The following is a 20,849-nucleotide window of genomic DNA, read 5'->3' as shown; positions in this document are numbered from 1 at the left end:
GGACCAAGATGTGTTAGAGTTCACGAATGTTTTTCATACCCTCCGCACGAAGTTGGGTATCAAGGATTTTGAGAGGCATTTGGTACTCAAGTACCACGACTGTCTAGACAACTACATCTAGGATGATATGGAGTTCCTCGACATCTTCTCGCTCGGCACGACATACTGACACACTGTCAAGATCGAGCAGAAGTTTAAACAAAAGAAGTGAGACTTTGGATCTATGAATTCAAAGCAAGGAAAAGGCACCCCCAAACCAAATACCAAAGGCCAAAGCCAAGGCGAGGCGACCTAGGAAAACCCTTCGAAGCACAAGCAAAGAAAAACACCACGAAGCCAAAGAAGGACACATGAAAATGAAAATGGTGTGAGTTCCATAAGAGCTTCAATCACAACACAAGTGAGTGTCGGGTCAAGCAGTCACTGGTGGTGGAGCTACAGGCTTCTGAATCAGACACAGGTTCTGACTCTAAGTCAGAACTCGACAATGGGAATGACAAACGGAAGCAGATCATTGTCATAGAGCCTAGTGCCACAATGGCCACCCCCAAGATCCAGAAGAATGAGCCTAGATATCTAGAGGAAGGGGAACACCTCTTCCACTCACATATGTGGGTGAAGGGTTCTCCGATGTAGTTAATTATCGACAACAGGAGCCAAAAGAACGTCATTTCAACAGAGGTCATGAAGCGATTGGGCCTACTGACGACAACACATTTGTAGCCTTACATCATCGGGTGGCTTAACTAAGGACAAGATCTCTGCATCAACCATCAGTGTCGCCTCCCCTACAACATCAAGCCCTTCCTGGATGAGGTACTATGTGATGTTGCTCCTTTTGAAGTTTGTTATGTATTATTGGGACAATCATACTTGTGGAAGCGACATGTTGTATATGAGTCTAGACCTCGCTATGTGATTATTACTTTAGGCAATAAGTTGTAAAGGACACCGGAGGTAGCCCCTCCTATCGCCATCTCTTTGATCACTGCAAAGCAATGCAGTAAGATTATTTCCAAGACCATGAAATTTGTTTTCCTTATGATACGCCCTCAGGTCAAGAAGAAGGTTGTGGCCATGGCTTCCAAACAGGGCTCCACCGCATAACAACAACAGATGGACAAGGTCGTGGAGGAGTATAGGGACATTTTAGCCTCACCCAAAGGGGTACCTTTGCACTGTCAGGTCAAGCACTCCATTTATTTGACCCTGGGCGTGCTGCTACCCAATGGAATGATTTGTCGACACTTTGTTCTAGAGAACGATGAGATCAAGAGGCAGATTCAATAGTTGTTGTAGAAAGGGCACATCAAACCAAGCTCATCACCTCGTGGGAGCCTGGTTGTATTGGCACAAAACAAGTATAGGACCTGGAGACTCTGTATTGACTATTAGGCACTGAATAAGATCATTGTCCAGAATAGGTAGCCAATCCCACGGATTGATGACCTTCTAGACCAGCTGAAGGGGGCCAAATATTTCAGCAAGATTGACTTGAAGTTCGACTATCACCAGGTGCCTATCGAACCCTTTGATGTGTGGAATATTGTGTTTAAATCCAAGGAGGGCCTTTTCAAATGGTTGGTCACGCCTGCCTATCGAACCCTTCGATGTGTGGAATATTGCATTTAAATCCAAGGAGGGCCTTTTCGAATGGTTGGTCATGAGATTGATGGATGACATTTTGCAACCCTTCACCAATGCATTCATGGTGGTGTATTTAGATGACATCTTGATCTTCAACTAGAGTTGGGAAGAGCACCTCCACCATATTCGACAGGTCCTTCAAACCCTGTGACAACACAAGTTGTGTGCTAATTTGGAGAAATGCACTTTTGGCATGACCCAGGTTCAATATCTGGGGTACATCATTGATGAGCAGGGTGTGCATGTGGACCAAGCCAAGATACAAGTCATTCAGGATGGGCCAGCCCCAACCACTCTAAAAGAGCTCCACAACTCTTTAGGTATTGCCAATTTCTACCACAAGTTCATGTTGGGGTTCTCTCATATCACTTGGCCTTTAATTCGAGTCACTAAGGGCGGAGTGAAAGCAAATTTTTTTTGGTTTGAAACCCAACATAAGGCATTTGTCGAATTGAAGCATTGCCTCTGCTCTGCACCAGTGCTCACATTACCAGACCTGCAGCAACCATTTGAGATTGACACAAATGCCTCTAACTATGCTATTGGTGTAACTCTTACTCAATAGGGGCATCAAGTGGCTTACCACATTGAGACACTTTCAGACACAATCTCAAAGTATCCCAATTACGACAAAGAAATGTATTCCATTGTGTAGGTCTGTCTTGAATGGAAGCATTACATTATGGGGAAGGAAATGGTCATCCACACAGACCACCGACCCCTGCAGTTCATACAAACACAAGGGAAGTTGTAGAATGATCACCATCATAAATGGTCCACCTACCTACAACAGTTCCATTTGAACATTAAGTACAAGAAGGGCAACACCAATAATGTTACAGACTGCCTCAGCCGACCACCAGTCATGGCGCTAATCACTGTGCTCGACTCCTATGGGCATGAGACTTCAGAGTGGCTGCATCTTTACCAAAGCGATCCATAATTCAACAACACATACCAAACACTCCTGGAAGGGAAGCAAGTTCCAAATTTTCACCTTCACGATGCACTGTTATGCCACTTGGGACACATCTGTGTTCCTTCAAGTGAACGTGCCAAGATGATTTAGGAGGCGCACTATAGTCGGGTCGTTGGACATTTCAGAATAGAGAAAACAATGGCAGTATTGTAGAAGTATTTTAATTGGTCAAAACTTCATCAGGATGTTGCAAATTACATTAGATATTGCACCGTCTGTGTTGTTTCCAAACTAACCATCAAGAAGCAAGGCCTATATACTCCTCTACCTACTCCTATTAGACCTTGGGAATATATCTTCATGGATAACATGTCGGGCCTTCTTTCTACTAAGCACGATAATGACTATGTTTTCGTGGTCTTCAACAGATTCTCTAAGATGGCCATCATGGCGGCCTGCAAGAAGAGTATCACAACAGAGACCACTACTAAGCTCTTATTTTATCGAGTGTGGGTACACTTTGGGATCCCACAATCCATTGTCTCAGATCGAGAAAACAAATTCTTGAGTGCATTTTGGTCGATGTTGGCTACAAAAATTACTAAGTCCATGGCTTTCCATCCCCAAACTGATGACCAAATAGAGGTTGTCAACAAGATGATTGTACACATTCTGCACATGTACAACTTGAAGCATCCACACACATGGGATGAAAGTCTCCCCTATGTCCAACACAACTACAGGCCATAGCCCCTTTCAAGTAGGGATGGGATTTCAGCCATTATGTCCCATTGATGTGGCTATACCATTTGCATCCACTTAGGCAGATTCGGATCACGTCAGTTCTGAATCCGACAAGGCTAACAACTTCATTGAGTGCATTCAACACATATGTTAGCAGGTCCATGATATATTGGATAGAGCCAATGCTAAGTACAAGCACCGCCATGATCAACATTGAGTGTCGTACAAGTTCCAGGTGGGAGACAAAGTTTGGCTACATTTGTAGAAGGAGCACCTCGTTGAACCCCACCGCAAGCTTCACCCACTCCAATATGGGCCATACACCATCACCAAGCCTACTAGTGATGATGCCTTCGAGCTCAACATCCCATCGTTCCTTGGTCTGCAACTAATGTTCAATGCAGACCACCTTCGACCATACTTTGCATCGTTTTTGGACACATTTGACATTGTTCAACAACTCACATCAACATAGCTCAACCCGAACTGCATGAACATGCTACAACTGATCGACTCATGGACACATAGATCAAGAACATTCGCCAACAGAGGATCCAGCTATATCGAGTTGTCAAAGCAGGCCAACTCCTTCACCAGGGTAAGTGGTTCACCAGGACCAAGTTCAATAGAATTTTCCTCACCTCATGGAGGCTCTTCATGCAATGGGGACCATTGCTTCCTAAGGGGGGGATTGATCCGGTTGGATATTGGTGGCGACCCACCTATTCCACCTAGACCTCTAGTTGATTTCATTTGTTTCCTTGTTTATCTCATCATTTACTATTTTTAGTTGTTTTTTGGGTCCTGAACTTCCAAAGTAATTTTGACCCTGTAAATGACATTTTTTTGAGGTCCGCTACAGGCCCATAGCCACAGGAAAGGGTCTGCCGCAAATCTTGTAGTACTTGGGGAGAGCTTCCCAAAAAGGGATTGTATGCACCAAAAAAGATAATATGACCAAGTTACAACCCCGGGAAGTTGACTGCCCAACTAACCCCGACGTGGCCCACAAACCCTTGGCGTTACATCTCCCGAAGTTAGGATTTTGGTTGCATAAGGTTTTTATCTTGTTGTTCAATAATAAATAGGCCCTTGAGCCTCATTGTAACATAGTTCAAAGGCATGTAGCTGCCATGTCTCTTCTCAGAGATAAGCTACCATCGCCCAAGCTAGTTTATTTCCATTATGTTTGTAAGCATATTTCAGTATTATGAAAATAAGTGTTATATGTATTTATGGTTATATCTGTAATTTGTTGCATTCCTAATTAAGTTCAGATCAATATGGGAGTAAATATGGGTCAATGAGGCTCATGGATAAGTTGCGCTCATTAAATAGTAAGAAGGCTAATGCCTCTACAACTTGCATTGAATAGTAGGACCAAGAAAGGGCTTCATAATGGCTAAGTGTGAGACTAATAGAGTAAAAGAGAGAAATGCATCCGATCACAACTCAAACATGGATCACACATATGAATGCCATTGATGCAAGTTAAGGGAGTGCACAGGACTCATGAACAATAATCACACCTTGAAACAATAATAAAGTGACATTGGCAAAAGTTAAAGAAATTTATGAGACCAAGTTTGCAATTAGTGAGTGAATTTATCAATAATTCAATACCAGTACTTGTTGTGGTAATCATTAGGCTTTAGAAAAAAATCCTAGGTATTTAAATCCCTGATTAAGTGTTGCAGACTCCACATGAAAATTTTCGACAGTCTCCAAGAATTGAGTAGATTCTTGGTGGGAGGAGATCAATATTGATTTAGAAGAGTTCATAAATTATCAGGTAGATTCTCCAGATAAACCGATCATCCGATGTAGGGTTTTCCATTCCCCCATAGATAAATTTTCAAAGAAGAGTATGGCATCTAAAAAAATTAAATGAGTTACATGGATATTTCTAGTGATCCTCACACTTGAAAATGTACAAAGTTGTTGTGCATCTTCAATTAAAATGCGCATGCCCTCAATAACAAGAAGGGAGAGAATAGGAAAAATTTCACATCCCTATCGAAGGCCCCGAGAGGCCTTAAAGAAATTGGATGGCACTCCATTGATAAGAACCGCAACTTGTAGAAGATACGCAGGCCATAATCCAGTTTACAGTCGGAGCCGAAATACCAATCTTATATAAAACTAGTCACAGAATGGACCAATCGACACAATCAAATGCCTTATGCAAGTCCAATTTCAATAGAACCGCCTCTTTCTTGTTAGTCTTGATAGCGTGTAGATAGTCATGCACTATAGCCACCACATCTTGTATCTAACAATGTTGTAAAAAAACAAATTGTTCTAGCCCAATATTTTTAGACAAAATGGGCTTCATCATGTTGGTGACGATCTTAGAAATCAATTTGTAAACAATATTACATAATGAAATAGGCTTGAAGTCCATAAAAATAGAGGCTTTAGATACTTTTGGTATCAAGGTAATAAAAGCGGAATTCAACGCTCTTGATATAACCCCAAAAATTATAGATTCTTCTATCATGAGTAATAAATACCGACCCATAATGTCAATGAAATGAAGAAATATTTCAACTGACGAGTCGTCTAGTCTGGGACTTTTATCTCTAGCAAAGGTCATGGGAACAACCACCATTTCCTCCATTGAAATTAGTCTTTCCAATGTTTAATTGTCCTCCACATCAAACATATTCATATAGGAATTAATGATCTCCAGTTGTCTTACAAAATCCACCCAATCTTATATTGTTTACGAAAATGTCGAACAACTTCCAAGTGAAGATCTTTCAGTGAGGATATATAACTATCATTTGCATCATGTAATTTCCATATAGTATTTGTATGCATCCCATTGGATGAAAATTTGTGAACAAACCTAATGTTTTTATCCCCACCAACAACCCAAGTGGATCTACTTTTGAGCATCCACTTCTCCTCTTTAAGATTCAAGATATCCCTCTTGCAAAGTTCTAAATCCATAACAATAGATTTGCGAAAAAAGGAAAAATAATCTATATGTGTCAAATCCACTAAAGACTTAAATAAGCCCTCAATACTATTAAGTTCTTTAATAATTTTCATTTTTTGTGATCACACCCACAATCTAACTGCCCTCTTAATATCCCTAAGATTGAGGCACATCAAATCCATCTGACTTCCACCCTGCAAACAAACATAAGGCTCCCATTTGGATCTCACCATATCCACAAAATATTTTTTTTTAAGCCAAGTGCGATTAAATTTGGAAGGCAACCCAAACCACTCCCTCTTGATACGTCAATGTAGGATATTTGCATCATGGTCTGAAAATCCTCCCACCATAATCCAAGGCTGAAATATACCCAAAAATTCCAACAGATTCTAATGGGCCATCCTCACAGTTCCATCCTCACTAGTGTGGCCATTTTGTCGAGTTGGTCTAAGAGGCACCAACTCAATGTCCACCAAATGATTGCTACCAAAAATGTATACGAAATAATTTTCCAGATGATCTTGTCTACTTCGAGCACCCCAATTTTCTAAAACATTCACAATGAGATTTAAATCACTATCTAAAATTAAGGATCCAATTTTCAGAATACCACAATCATCCATGCGGTCCCAAAAGCTCCGTTGCGTTGTATATGGTGCATATATATCTAATATATGGAACCTGTGCTTAGATCCCCTAGTGAATCCTGATAACAATATGCCTACAAATGATTTACAAGCGAAGAAATCAACCACTTGAGAATCCCATAACACAACTAATCCCCTAAACAAACCATAAGCATCCAAAGCACAAATCCACCAGCCATGACATGTCTTTAATAAAATTTGTCGAGTCTTAAGAGCGTCCAACATAGTTTCTTGTAGAAGAATGATCTAGGGTAATTGGTTCTCAATCAAATGTCTTAAGGCAAGTCACTTTGAGGTTGCCCCTTGTCCCCTAACATTAAGAGAAAATATCTTCATATGGCAAACCTTTCCACGAGCAGAGAGTCTCTAAGAGCCCGATTAGGAAATAAATAACAAAGAAGAGATTGATCAATAGGGACCTTTGAAGTGTCAAGATTACCAGAAGACACCATATCCGGTGTCCTGGACGCCTTTGTTGTAGCCCACCTCTTCTTTATTATAGTCACGTTATGGTGAGAACTAGCACTAATAGTAATAACATCCCTAACGGATAGCTTAGAATGGAGGGACAGAGGCTCCAAGTCAATAACCGATTGAGGTGAAGAAGCTCAATATTACTACCCACAGCATTGGTGGGCGAGAGGGGACCCAAAAAGGAATCAAATTGGATCACCAACGAAAGTGGTTGAGAAGATGTATCAATCCTACCCGATCAGGAGAGTCCAATCACCCCTATAGAATGGGATCCTCATATATAGAATGTCCAACAAAGGGTGCATGAGAGGAGGGGAGAAATGAAGAAATTCCACTAGAACTAGAATGAAGACATGACTTAGTAAAAGTCGGCAAAGGATGGAGCTCACATGTCTCCTTAGGCTGAGAAGAAAATCCAACCCCCAAATAGTCAACCATAGAAGAGACACTAGAAGGATGTGAGATAGAGAGTCCATTCAATGTGACAAAACAGAAATAAAAAAATGATTTATCCACCTCATTGCATCCAAATTTATAAGGCAAAGTAGAAATATCAGGAGAAGGTGATATGTCCCTGACCAACTCCTCAACCAATTCATAATCAGCATGAATATAATTCTCAGGAACAATAGGGAGTGAAATTAGAGAAGTACTTGATGATATAGGAAGAGTGGCCCCAATACCATCAAAGGAAACATCACAAATGAAGTCACTCGACCCATATCCAACATCGACGGAGCTGCCATCATATGACCAAAATGCAAATTCAAGCTAAATCAACGAGGATAAGATGCCAAAATATGGCCAATCTCATGACAATCCAGACATTTGAAAGGAATTCCCCAAAAATCAATGTGTTATAAGATATTATGACCACCCCAACATAAATATAATGTCGCATGTAATCCCTCCTCAAAGTCAACTTCCACTAGGATCCAAGCGATCCTTTTGTCTATACTACATAAGCTACACTCCTCAAAAAAGATAAATGATCTGGATTGGATCATTTCATTGTTTTCCATCCAACTCGATGCATTGAAAGTGGAAAAAGTGGAGAAATAAACTCACATCATTGTTTTTATTGATAGGACCCAATTAGGCAAAACAAAGTCTGAAACCTTCAGACAATGTTTTGAGGAATCAAATGACATTTTTGGGGGTAAAACTTTTCCTCTTTAGCATGACACCTTTTCATGTTATTCTACACACAAAGACTTTTCCAATGACGCAAGAATCACGTCAATCTGTGTCAGTATGTGAAAGTTATGCCACTCAGAAGTTGACCTTCCTATTTTCACCACTATAGTTCGAGAGGATGCCACGTCAGCCTCCATTATTCATGGAAAAGGGGTCAGCCACATGATTATGACATAAAGACTCTAGAAGAGTTAATATTGTAACTTTGGTTAAGAGTTGAGGTAGTCAAACCTAACCACTAGTAGGCTATCAAGCTATGTTATAACCTGACCACCAAGAGGAAAAGGGATCCCATTTGTTCAAGTGCATTGTGTTCCACAGCTGAGCAAAAATAACTAAGAGGGATAGGAGGTTGAGCACACAGAGAGGACTTGTGCATTGTAGCATCCACAAGCCACATGCCATACTTCTTGTACTCACATCCATAAATACAAACAGAGAAAGAGAGCGGAGCAGGCTCACCTTCCAACTGGGTTTTTCTCCCCAAAGGGTTTCTTAGAGCATATCTTGTGTCAAATGTGTGCATGTGAGCTTTTATTTTTTTGTTCTTTATTTTCTACATAATTTTCATTCACATGCATGCACTATTAATAGTAAATCTACAGATCCAAATGTTTAATAAAACTGTATTAGTGTAGAATTTCATATTTTAAATATAATATTATCAAATCTGTTGTGACGAACTGTCCAGTGGAATATCCATGATAGTTTATGAATCAAGAAATATGCTAATGGCATTCCGAATATCCACTCAAGCCGGTCAGGACCAGAACTCAAGAGGAAGACCTAAGAGCTTAACCCAGAGAGGGTTATTGTTGGGAGCCTCCTTAAAGGGGTCGAAACCCGCATGCCATGGCTAAAGGGCAAGAAAACTACGACCCAACACCCAAGGAATAGCCAATATCTGCGCCACATCATTCAGATGCAAAAAAATGAAGGCAAAACTAGTGATTGAATAAAAAAATGTTCTTTGGAATATAATTGAGGATTGACTTCCATTGTGACTCAACCCACTATTTCAAATGTTTACTGTCCATCCTGGAATAGAGCCACCTATTGACTGAAGCCCTTTTGTTCAAGGTCGACAACATGTTCCCAAAATACATCAGAGTTGAATGAAATCTTATGAATTTCACCCGCAACTCTAACATGGTTGCTTTTGTGTGTGCAACGAGAAGGTGGCCAAGAGGGTGTAGCCAGTGCAATTATTTTGTCGAAATGTCTGAAATTATCAGGCATGGAAGTTGGTGACATTGCAATGGATGAGTGCCTGAAAGTCTGATCACCTGATAATGGGCGATAAAATCAAAGTTCTACCTCCATGACGACATGGATAAGAGCCACCTCAAAGATATTCTCTTGCATGCCACTGACTTCTGTTCGACCTTCCACCAAGCCAAGTGCTGCCATCCAACATGTACCGATAACACCACTAAAACCCAAACAAGATGTCAAAATGTTAATAAGGAACACAATCAAATGAATGGACCAAAAATAAACACCGATTATTTCTAATGTGTCTACCAGCCAACCCCATATGACAGCTAAATGGTTAGACGACAGGATGTGCCACCCACCCAGCTAGAGACAACAAAAAATTATGTAATATGTAACCCGTTTAGTAGATGAACAAATCACCCAAAGTAGCCGAGCAAAATCACCTCAATAATACCATCGATGATGGTCATATCCAAATATATCTCCACATTTAAAGTAGGACGCCAAATACATCGATCATATATCAACCACAATCCCGTAGTTAATACCAATAGCAAATGATATGTCACTTCGTAAATTAAGGAGTAAATCCCTCATAATGAACCACCTAAAAGTCTAAAGGTAGGTATCAAAAAGATCACCAAAGGATCAAATGGAGAAATACCAATTCAAAATAAATCATCCCACCTAGTGCAACCAAAGGCAAAAGATCCAAGAAATGTACCGAAAATACCAAAACGGAGTCCTAGGAATCTTAGAAATAAAAATTACAGTGGCCAAGTGAATGCAAATGCCTTGAAATCCCAAGTGAAGGACACCGCAATAAAGGATGACACCGACACTAGGTGAAAAAACAAATGATGTCACCACTAACCATAGAGGCCATTCCTTGATCACCAAGCCTGAAAATGTAGCCAATAAAGACTAGATAGATATTGCCACCCTAAATAAAATCAACTAGCCAAGTTAATTAATACGCTAAATTTGAAATTCAAAGATCTCCTCGCATGCAAAATGTAAGAAAACGACTCTCCAAAGAATAGGAAAAAATAGACTGCCCGTAGGTAGGAGAAGATGCACCAATGATGCAAAGTATTTGCAAGTTAAGCCCCTGTGATCACGATAAAGATGAAGAAAAACAAATAAGAAAATTAATTAAATAATATTCCCAAAACCACATGTCGACTACTCCATGTCATAATTACCATTGAAATAATAACATATATATTCAATAGATCCTCTATAAGTCAAGAAAAAACGTTGTTGATTATAGAATCAAATCTAAGAGAACCCTGATCAAGGGATGACAAAAAATAGATAAAAAATAATTCTTAGTTAAAACTAGAAATTTCCCACACTCTGCATATTCATTCAAATACATCCAGGAAAAAGTAAGCTCTACAACATCAATGTTCCACAAGTGAATAATCACATACTCCTCACTCTTAAAAACCCGCTCATACAATATACACATCCAAGAAATAAACTTGCAATAAAACTAGAAACATTGTCAAAGAGTACTTGTCAACTACACCCCACCACATCGAACCTGTTCATCCTTCTTGCCCATCCTTCCACCTGCACTCATTTTCTTCGAGCTTAGTTTCTTAGACGATGCAAAGCTTCCCCACCACGTTGAACCTATTCCTCATTCTAACCCTAAGCTTAGGCATCTCCAAATAATATGATTCATTCAAAAGAAACAGGATAAGAGACCTCCCTTATACATTCATCCAACTAAGCATGCGTGACTGTAAGATCTAGTTATAAAGTGAAAAATGTTTTATTAGAAAAAAAATGGAACGAGGCCTTCAATTGGGAGACTAAAAGTGATTTCATTTAGTCCCACATGGCTTTGTTTTGATATTTGACATTGCCATTTTCTCGAGGAGATTACTTCTTATTGGTTTGTGAGGACGAATTACCCCTTGCATGCAACATTCTCCACGTTATTGAGAGATATAATTTGGAGAATATCTTGGTTATTTTACATAGATATCATAGTTGAGCTTCACTTTTGGTTTGATATCTATGGTCTAGAGTAGAGTTAAGGATAATGATGCTGGTACAGTAACATTCCTACAATGATTTTGCAAATTTCAATTCAAAATCAGGGTCATGCATTTCTAGATTTAATCTGCATGCTTGAATTGTGTTTTTAAAGCATTTTGGTTAAATTTCAATTCAAAATCAGGGATTTCCTAAATATTGTTAATTTTTCCGAGTTATTTCATTGTTGCCAAAAATCTGAGCTATATAAGTTAGTGGATTTTCCTAAATATTATTATTTTTTGAGTTATTTCATTACTGCCAGAAATCTGAGCTATATCAAAATAAATAAATAAATAAATAAAAAAAAAATATATATATATATATATATTATGAATGTGACAACATAAAAAAAAAGTTAAATCAACCTAGATCCCTAGTAAACTTGCATTTATAAAGCATCAATAGGAATTATTTTGTTAATGTGTAATTTGTTTTTTTCTAAATACAAAGGAATTAATAAATGACATTAAATGATAAAAAGTTCGCTTTGGTGCTTCATAAATTTGTGTTTTAAATGGATTTAAATTAATACTAATAAAGTAGCTTTATGATCTTCACCAAGCTAGATATCATATTAATATACAAGAGCTCTTATTTATGCTATAAAATCAACTTTAACATTGCAGAATAACTTTTTAATTTATTTTCAAATAATTTTATTTTATTTTTCCAAAAAAGCACTCTTTTATTGAATATATGAAAGAGTACAATTACTGAGAAAACATAGATATTGATAGTTTTTTTTGTCAAAATACCCTTAAAACTTACCAAAAAACTAAGACCACCCCTACCAACATAAACTGATGATTACATAATACAGTGATATGAGGTTCAACGGTAAGTTTCCGGGGTGTAACCCGTGAGATGAGGGTTCAAATCTCATTGAGTATATATATCACCTGCTGTGTCTCGGCGCTTGTTGAGGACCCCATAGCGGACATCTCGGCTCTTGTTGAGGCATAAGTTTCCTGCTATTGTGCGTCTTGCAAGCGGTTGCACGTAGCCTAGGTATATAGTGGCAGCTAATTAAATTTGATCCTAGGTCTGTTCAGGATAACTCTCACCAGGCCTAGGTATATAGTGGCAACCAATTAAATTTGATCCTGGGTGTGTTCAGGATAATCTCACCAGTTAGCGATTCTCCTAGATTTCAAAAAAAATAAAATACATACAGACAGTGACCAACAAAAAGAACACAATATAGAAATCATCTATTCCAAAATAAATTCCTTAAACCCCAACAAGTTCTCATTAATATAAAACAATTAATCCCTTGAAGAAAGAAGCAGAGAAAGACAATAGATACATGTGCTTGAAATCTACCCATTTCTCAAAAAAAAAAAAATACAAATCTTTCAAAATAATTTTAATTTAAAATAAATTTATTTAAAAAAATCACTCTAAATTTATATTTTTAATCAAACTTCGTTATCTAGCTTTCCATTACTATTACTATTACTCACTCATTGCTATTATTGGAAAGAAATCATGTAACTTGGGATTACCTGCTAATTATTCCTAAAACAACACATATTTCTTTATTTCCAAAAAAACAAACTGTTTACTTATTTCTTTATTTCCAAAAACACAAACTGTTACTAAAACGGAAACAATATTTAGTGCATACCGGAGACCCTAATATAATATTTTATATACATATATCCAAAAGATTCGATCACGCATGATTCCATGAAATTCAACCGAACTAAGTTACAATTAAATTCTTTTTATTTTTTATTTTTGTTTTAAACAAAACTTCGTCCTCAAGTCACTCGACACAATTGTATACCTCTGAAATATATTTAATGGCCACCTTTAAAACCTGAATTTGAATTTGTTAGTTTAAAACCTGATTCACTCTTTTTTCAGACATTGAATTTTTTAGTTTCGTTGAGCACAACCAGGTTTCAGGAGGCCAAGACAGGGGTTTATAGAATACCAAGGCAATGGATATCGACTGGATCAATGCCCCTCATTCACTGGGGGTAAATACCAGCTTTGATTTATAGTTGTCTGAGATATAATCGAACCTCTTCATTGGCCACGGTTCCAATTCCCTTGGCGTCATTTCATTTAAACTCTAAACGTCTTCTTTTAGAGAACAATACTAATGTCGCTTTTCCTTACTCTTCTTATTGCAGACAACAATTATCGGGGTGACCTACAATGGAGGAACGGTTCTGGGAGCTGATTCGCGGACAAGCACGGGTAAGCTTATTTGTTTCACTTCGTGGGGTTTGAATGGGTGATCATGTGTTGGTCTGCTATAAACCTTTGCAGTCCCTGGAAACTAGACACAGTGCAGCCCTGCATTTGCACGCATGTCTCATGGGAGAACTTGAAGAACCCTCGAAGTAATCATTGGGAAATATTTTTCCGGAGTGAATTGCTACTGGAGAGATACATAAACCCAAGTATATTTTCGTCTACGAAGATAGACCCTGGTAGCAACAAATAGAGAATGTAACCAACAGGGAAACTCAAACTTGGGGCACCCATGGGGCGGTATCTGTTGGTGACAATCTTTAAGCATGCTCACTTTCCTACATATCTTTCACAAGATGATGCAGCCAAGTCTGAAAATCTGGGCTTGACTGCTAGCTAAAAACGAAGACATGTTGTCTGTTCGGGCAAACATAGACCATTTAAATTGCTAATGGGGTTTGAACTACGTAAACACATAAACAGTATTCTGTGAAACACTCACCGTTGATCAGTGCCAATGAAGCCAGAGATATAGATGTTTGATTGCTCAAGCTTACTAGGAGTCATCTATTTACTCATCTAGCTCATTATTTGCTTCGGCATAGTATTTTTATTAAAGGATAAAGTACCATATCTGTCTATTGGGTTTATCTTGGGTGGTTAGGAGGAATGATTGTTATCTCCCCATTCTGGTTCAGGTTCAATTTTTGAAGTAGTGTTTCTTATGAGTCCCACGACCAGTTGTTGAAGACCATGTAATGTCCTAGTGTAATTTTTGTCCTTAAGGTTATAATTTTGACTAGGGTGTTGAATAAATCAAAAGAATAATACAACAGCAATGCACATTCACCCATTCATATAACAGTAGGTGTCATTGAATAATAAAAGGATTCCAACAGTAGTATGGTTCTTTAGCAAAACCACAGCAAATTAGGGCTGATTGCCCAAGTTACAGTAAACTGATTCCACCAAAAAACCACCAGTATATTTCTGAGTGCAATGTCAAAATTCAGTAGACAAATATTGTAACTGTGACTAGCTCAATTCTGTGACTTCTAGACTAAATGCCTAACTATTGCTTATCTGTTTGATTACCCTTGCTCTGAGTTTCCAGTGTCCACCCACGGCAGTGTAAGTCCTTGCGCTGGTCCTGCTACTTGCTGTTCAGGGTGTCCAAATTCTCAAACTTCGTGTTGCCTCAAAATGCTGCTGTACCAGATTTGCTGTTCTCAGCAATGCCTAGAATTTGGGCTGATCAGAACAGAAATTTCGGCGCTGCAGCTGCCTGTGCCTTGCGGTTCAACACAGAACCTTCTCGCTGCTCTTTCAATACTTGCCATCCTTCAATGCTTAGCTGCCCTTGATAACCTTTGCTGCTCCTGAACAGCGTTTGTCCACAGAAAATTGCTCCCTTGTTAGCCAGAACAGATCATAAATGCTCCAAGAGAATATGCTTGTGCCAGAACAGAGAAAAAACGTGTCTAGCTAGAGTAGGATGAACTCCACCGAAACTAGATGGGATTATCTAGGGTGGGATCACCTCCATTGAAACTAATCAAGAAGAAAGGGTCTTAAAACCCTCACAGCCTCGGGCTCAAAGAAAACAAAGACAATTCAATGCAATACGAAAAGTGATTCCAACTCTGCTTTATTTATAGATTTCCCCATGGGGTTTTCTCATATGTGAGGAGTTGCAAGTGCAACCCCCAATTTGGGCTTTTTGCCCCAGCTACCCCAATATTTACTCAATGATGCCCCAAACATTGGATAATTGGGTTTTGCCCTTTAACAATGACTATACCCTATGGGGTTGGATAGGCTATTGCGTCCTCCCTTGGGCAATTAATCCATAGGGAACATTATAGTTGTTGAGAAAAATGGTACGAAGGAGGGGTTTCCTAGTGCCTTTTGCTTTTGGCCCAGGAAAACACATGAGACACCTTTTTAGTGTGTGACTTTATGATTTATTGAAGTCATGTGAATTTTAGTCACTTTATAAGGTACAGAAATGTTAAATTTGGCAACTAGGGCCAAACATCACTTTGGACAGCTCTTATGAGGCAGTTGATATTTTTCTTGGATTCCTCTTTCCGAGAGGTGTAGGATTGATCTAAAGATCATCCCATTCTGACATGTACAAATGAAGTTATGAATTTATTTTGATTATGGACAAATTGTCAAGGTCGGCCAGCCATCAAATTAGCCTCCTCCAGCCTTCAACGTTGCATATAAATACAAGGTTCTTCCTCCTCATTTTGGCATCTCATCTCATTCATCTTTCTCTCTCTCATCTTGATTGGGTACGGATCTGGGCCTCTCTCTCTCTCTCTCCACATGTGCGATAGGAAGACTGTCTTTTCTAGCTGCTGTGTTGACTAGAGTTGACTGAAATTTCAGGAGGCCGAAATTTAAGGAGACCGAAATTTCAGGAGGATGACTTTGACCAACGTTGACCCTGTTTGACTTTGATTTTGTGAGGGAGACTTTTGTTTGGGTAGGCCACTGTTGTGGGCACAAAAACCGAGGTAGTTTGACCCCTGCGTTGACCAACATGCTTGGGTCAGTATTTTCTATGTTTCGTCTTGAGTCATTGCCATTTTTATTAGACCCTTCTTGGGCTTTTGTATCATGTAAACAAAATTATTTTTGAGTCAAAAAGGTAATTTGTCACCTCCACACCAAGTCGGCCATGTTCCCAAGAAGTCAGCCTACATGAGGGCAATTCGACCTGGTAGAAAGACTATATAAGGAGAGGCTTCGACCTATTTCATTCACTCACTCAACAAGTTCGATCTACAAGACAAAGAAGCAGAAAAAGAGAGCAAAGGAGTTGGAGAAGGATGAAGTTTGTTGGGAAACCTTATATCGAAGTTTTGGGCTATTCTAAACTCACATGTGTGAAGTTTTCTGGGCAATTGCTGGGGCCGAAAATTTGTGTCTATTGCAAGTCCGAATTTCTGAAGCTGGGGTCGAAGTTTTGCTACTGGGGGCCCGAAATTCTGGACTGAAGCTGCTGCTGGGAAGTCGTCACTTGGAGTGTTTTGTCAAGATAAGCTATTGCAGGGAAGGGCTGACTTGGTGGTTGGAGGAGGTCTTTGTCTAGGTTTAAGAAGTCTGGAAGTGTCTCATCTTGAATTGAATCTACTGAAGGAAGAGTTTTTGACTGGGTTTTCCGCTTATAGGGGTTTTGCCTTCGCTGTGCGTCTACATCTTGTGTTTCTTGTTCTTGTGATCTTAATACACATATAATTTGGTAATTGCTTGATGAAAGATAAACTAATTAAGAAGTAAAAGAGGCCAACATAATTCACAAGTAATTATCAAGAAAGAGGAATGAAACCCTAAACCCTACTAGCATTGATTTCTCAACATGGTATCAGAGCTAAGGTCGAAGAAGGTTGGAGATCACTTTGTTGGCTTAAAAGAAAAGGTTACTCCCTCTATGGCAAGTTACTTGAAGATGGGATTCAATATTATAAGAATTGCAGGAAGCTGGATTGGACGGATCATCTACAACTTATCTAAGAAAGTGAAAAGAAAAGGGTTCTTGGCTGCACTCATAGACACTCTTGATGATGGCAATGCATGGATCATTGATAGTGGAGCATCAAGACATGTGATGGGAGAAAGTGGACAACTTCATACTCTATCGAAGGAACCATCATCTCATGCAATGGAGCTAGGGGACAACAACAGTTATGTAGTCAAGGGCTTGGGATCTACATCATCTCATGCAATGGAGCTAGGGGACAACAACAGTTATGTAGTCAAGGGCTTGGGATCTACATCATTGAAGCTGGAAAACGAAGCAAAGCTACACCTTAACAACATAATCTATGTTCTATTTTTTCTCGCTGGCTGTCAACTAGCTTCCATGCTTCCGAGGTTTGTTCTCGCTACCCTGGCTTAAGACGATCACATAACATTTATAAATAAAGTCTTGGGCTTTTGGGCGTGCACTACAACTCTGGCTTTGGCTGTCAATAACTTTCAATCCAGGAGGCCATTTCTGGACTTCCACATACCATTGGAAAGCTCTTTCCAAACACTATCCATCTATGCCATTTCCAAGAGCATTTGAGCAAATCTCCTGATGCAGAAATGACTCCAAAGCCTGGGTCTCCCAACCATCATAGTCATCATATTATGGCTTCTCCAATAAGCCTGCTACTATGATGATTCTCTACAAGAGACTGCAACTACCATGGGACTCACCCCTGACTTGACACATCAAACACATTAATGCTAAGTGGGTTGACATTAATGCCAACACACTAGCCATCAGACAATGCCAACTGTCCAACACATCTCCGCCATGGCTGTTGACTTCAATGCCATCGCACTCGCTGCCACTAGGCATCGAGGCAATGCCAACTGTTCAACAACTTCCTTGTGGCACTATTCTTTGTGGTATGCGAGCTTCTTTGTGGCTCATCTCTGTTGTAAAGTGAAGTTCTGTGGCTCCTTATCTCTGTGACTGAGGAAGAGGACAAAGTTCTGTCCATATGATCTTACCAAAGATATGTTATTTTGACTGATGTACCATTGATGACTTGATCTCTCTCATAGGGAAAGATTCCTAGGGTTTTCCCCCTTTTGGGGTTTTACCTTGGTCACTGGCCTAAATTCTTGGTGTCTCGTCTTATTGTCTAATGTGATCTCTATTACTGCTTTATTGTTGATGGTTTAAATTTTTCATGTATAACTACTTGATGATTGAAATGCTCTAACGAAGTCAAATTGTATCATTAGAAGTAGTTATCAATTTGAAAAATTTGTACTAGTCTTGCTTGCACTAGAAAATCAATAGGAGGACAGTCACTGGTATCAGAAGCGGAGAATTCTGTAACAACGGAGTAGTATGGGAAGCTACCGCACTAATTCAGGTAGCGAACGACCAAGAGACTGATCAGGGCAGCAAACGACCAGAAGACCGGGTCTGCATTATCAATAGGGCATCTCTAGTATGGCTGAGTCATTAACTGTGCTGTAAGTTAATTGAAATTTGTAGGGGATCAGTTGCTGATTGGAGTTTGTGTTGAATTATAGTGCGAGGATTAAATTGTGAATTACGACGATATTGTCGGGTTATATTTAATAACCCTATCAAGTGTACTGGTGGATTTTTTGTAGAACTAGTGCTATGTGGGCAGCCAACCCTAACTCACTGTGTTGCTATAAATCCTGTTGTTGTGATATTCACTGCTGTTTTATTCAATGATACTTATTATTAAAGGGATTAATGAGTATGTACTAGTGTTGCGCAATCTTTTCTCATTTATTGAAGAAACCCTGGTTAGAAATAGAAACCTAAGGGATTTTTTTCCCTAAATCACTACAGTGGTATTAGGGTAGAAATCTTGCTAGCCTGGATGGTGTTTGAAGATGGAACAATTGGAAGAAATTTTTGGCAAGGAATTTGCAAAGTCTTGGTGGAAGTTAGAAGAGCAGCAAGTGGAAACTATTAAGAGATTGCAAGAAGGGAACAGAGTGGCCCTTACAAAGTTAGAAGAATTTAACAAAAAGGCTACAACATCTAAGGAGATTGAAGGGGATCCATTCCTTGAACCTGATGATAAGAACACACAACAGAAAACAGGTATATGGAAATGGGATGATCTTTGGGTTAACTGTAAGAAAAACAAATCAAGCGACACTGATGATAAGCCCAAGCCCACAAAACAAAGTACAAGAGAAACTAAAGCAGAGGCAAAAGCATGGACATGGCTGTATCCCCCTAAAAAGAAGGCAATGAATATAACTGAGATATTTATTGGTTGATTCCTTGAAATCTATGAGTATTAAGACTGTAGATTCATAGAAGTCATTAGATGGACGAACTGTTCTGCAGCCAGAGCTTTGCAATATTACCAACAATAAGATGAAAGATCTGAAGTCAGTCGGCCCTGTGATTGAAGCATCTTATTCTGCGGTTGATGGTTGTGATGGAATGCCAGCTTTAGCTACCACAACTAGTGCAACCCTTGATCGTGAAAATGATATGGATTTGGAGAAAAGAATTTTGCACTCAGCTTCCAAGGATGCATACCCTTTTAAAGGGCACTTGCAAGCAAACATGACTTTGTCAGTTGCAAGCAAACATGATAATCAACAACCATCATTCAGTGGTTCAGGGAAGACATTGATGGAGCAACTGCAGTTTCAAGGGAACATGGCATCAGATTGTCAAGAAGAATGTATCTTGAACCCTTTTCTTGGAAGTGTTGAAATTTCTAATGTTGGAAATTTGTGCCAGGACAGTTTCATGATATCAGTTGGGGCTGATGGGCTCCTGGAATCTGCCCTGTTCAATTCAGGCAAATCACAATTGACAGACTTGAAACAAATAGATGTGCAGCACCCCATTCCAATATTTCATGGTCATGGTCATTTTGGATACTTGTCACCTTCAAGCTTAGGTACATGCAACACCATGAAAACAAATATGGAGACAACCCCCAGGCATGTGCCTATGACGGATGCAGAGAATATTTCCTACAATGTTTTGTCATGTTTTGCAAATATCAAAACATCTGCCTGTGATCTTAGAGAGTCCATTGATGCATCATGGATTTTTATAGCTGGGCACATTGAAACAAAACCGCTACAGGGTTTAGGGGAAAGGAGAAGCCTTAATTCAGAGTTGTGGCATGACCATGCCAGGCCCCTTGTATCTCTACCTACAATTGGGAGCTGTGTGGTCTATTTTCTTCAAGGTCACAGTGAACAGGTGGTTGCCTCTACAAACAAGTAAGTGGATGCTCATATACCTAATTATACAAACCTTCCTCAACTAATC

At 39.3% G+C, this 20,849-nt stretch overlaps 1 protein-coding gene across 1 annotated transcript in view; it reads left to right on the top strand.

Annotated features, from left to right (window-relative positions):
- The first annotated feature begins 13,615 nt into the window (after positions 1-13,615).
- LOC149182313 (proteasome subunit beta type-6-like) overlaps positions 13,616-20,849 on the top strand; it is a 207,397-nt gene continuing 200,163 nt past the window's right edge. The window contains exons 1-2 of the mRNA XM_089418494.1: positions 13,616-13,830; positions 13,987-14,053. Of these exons, the coding sequence (XP_089274620.1) occupies positions 13,792-13,830; positions 13,987-14,053 (106 nt within the window). The 5' untranslated portion in view covers positions 13,616-13,791. The remainder of the gene's footprint in view (positions 13,831-13,986; positions 14,054-20,849) is intronic.

The sequence above is a fragment of the Pinus tabuliformis genome, chromosome 3_2 (assembly GCF_031772625.1).
Source record: "Pinus tabuliformis cultivar Carrire ecotype Pingquan chromosome 3_2, CPIR1, whole genome shotgun sequence".
NCBI lineage: Eukaryota > Viridiplantae > Streptophyta > Pinopsida > Pinales > Pinaceae > Pinus > Pinus tabuliformis.
Note: the sequence above shows the minus strand (reverse complement) of the source record. Positions and strands in the feature narration are given on the sequence as shown.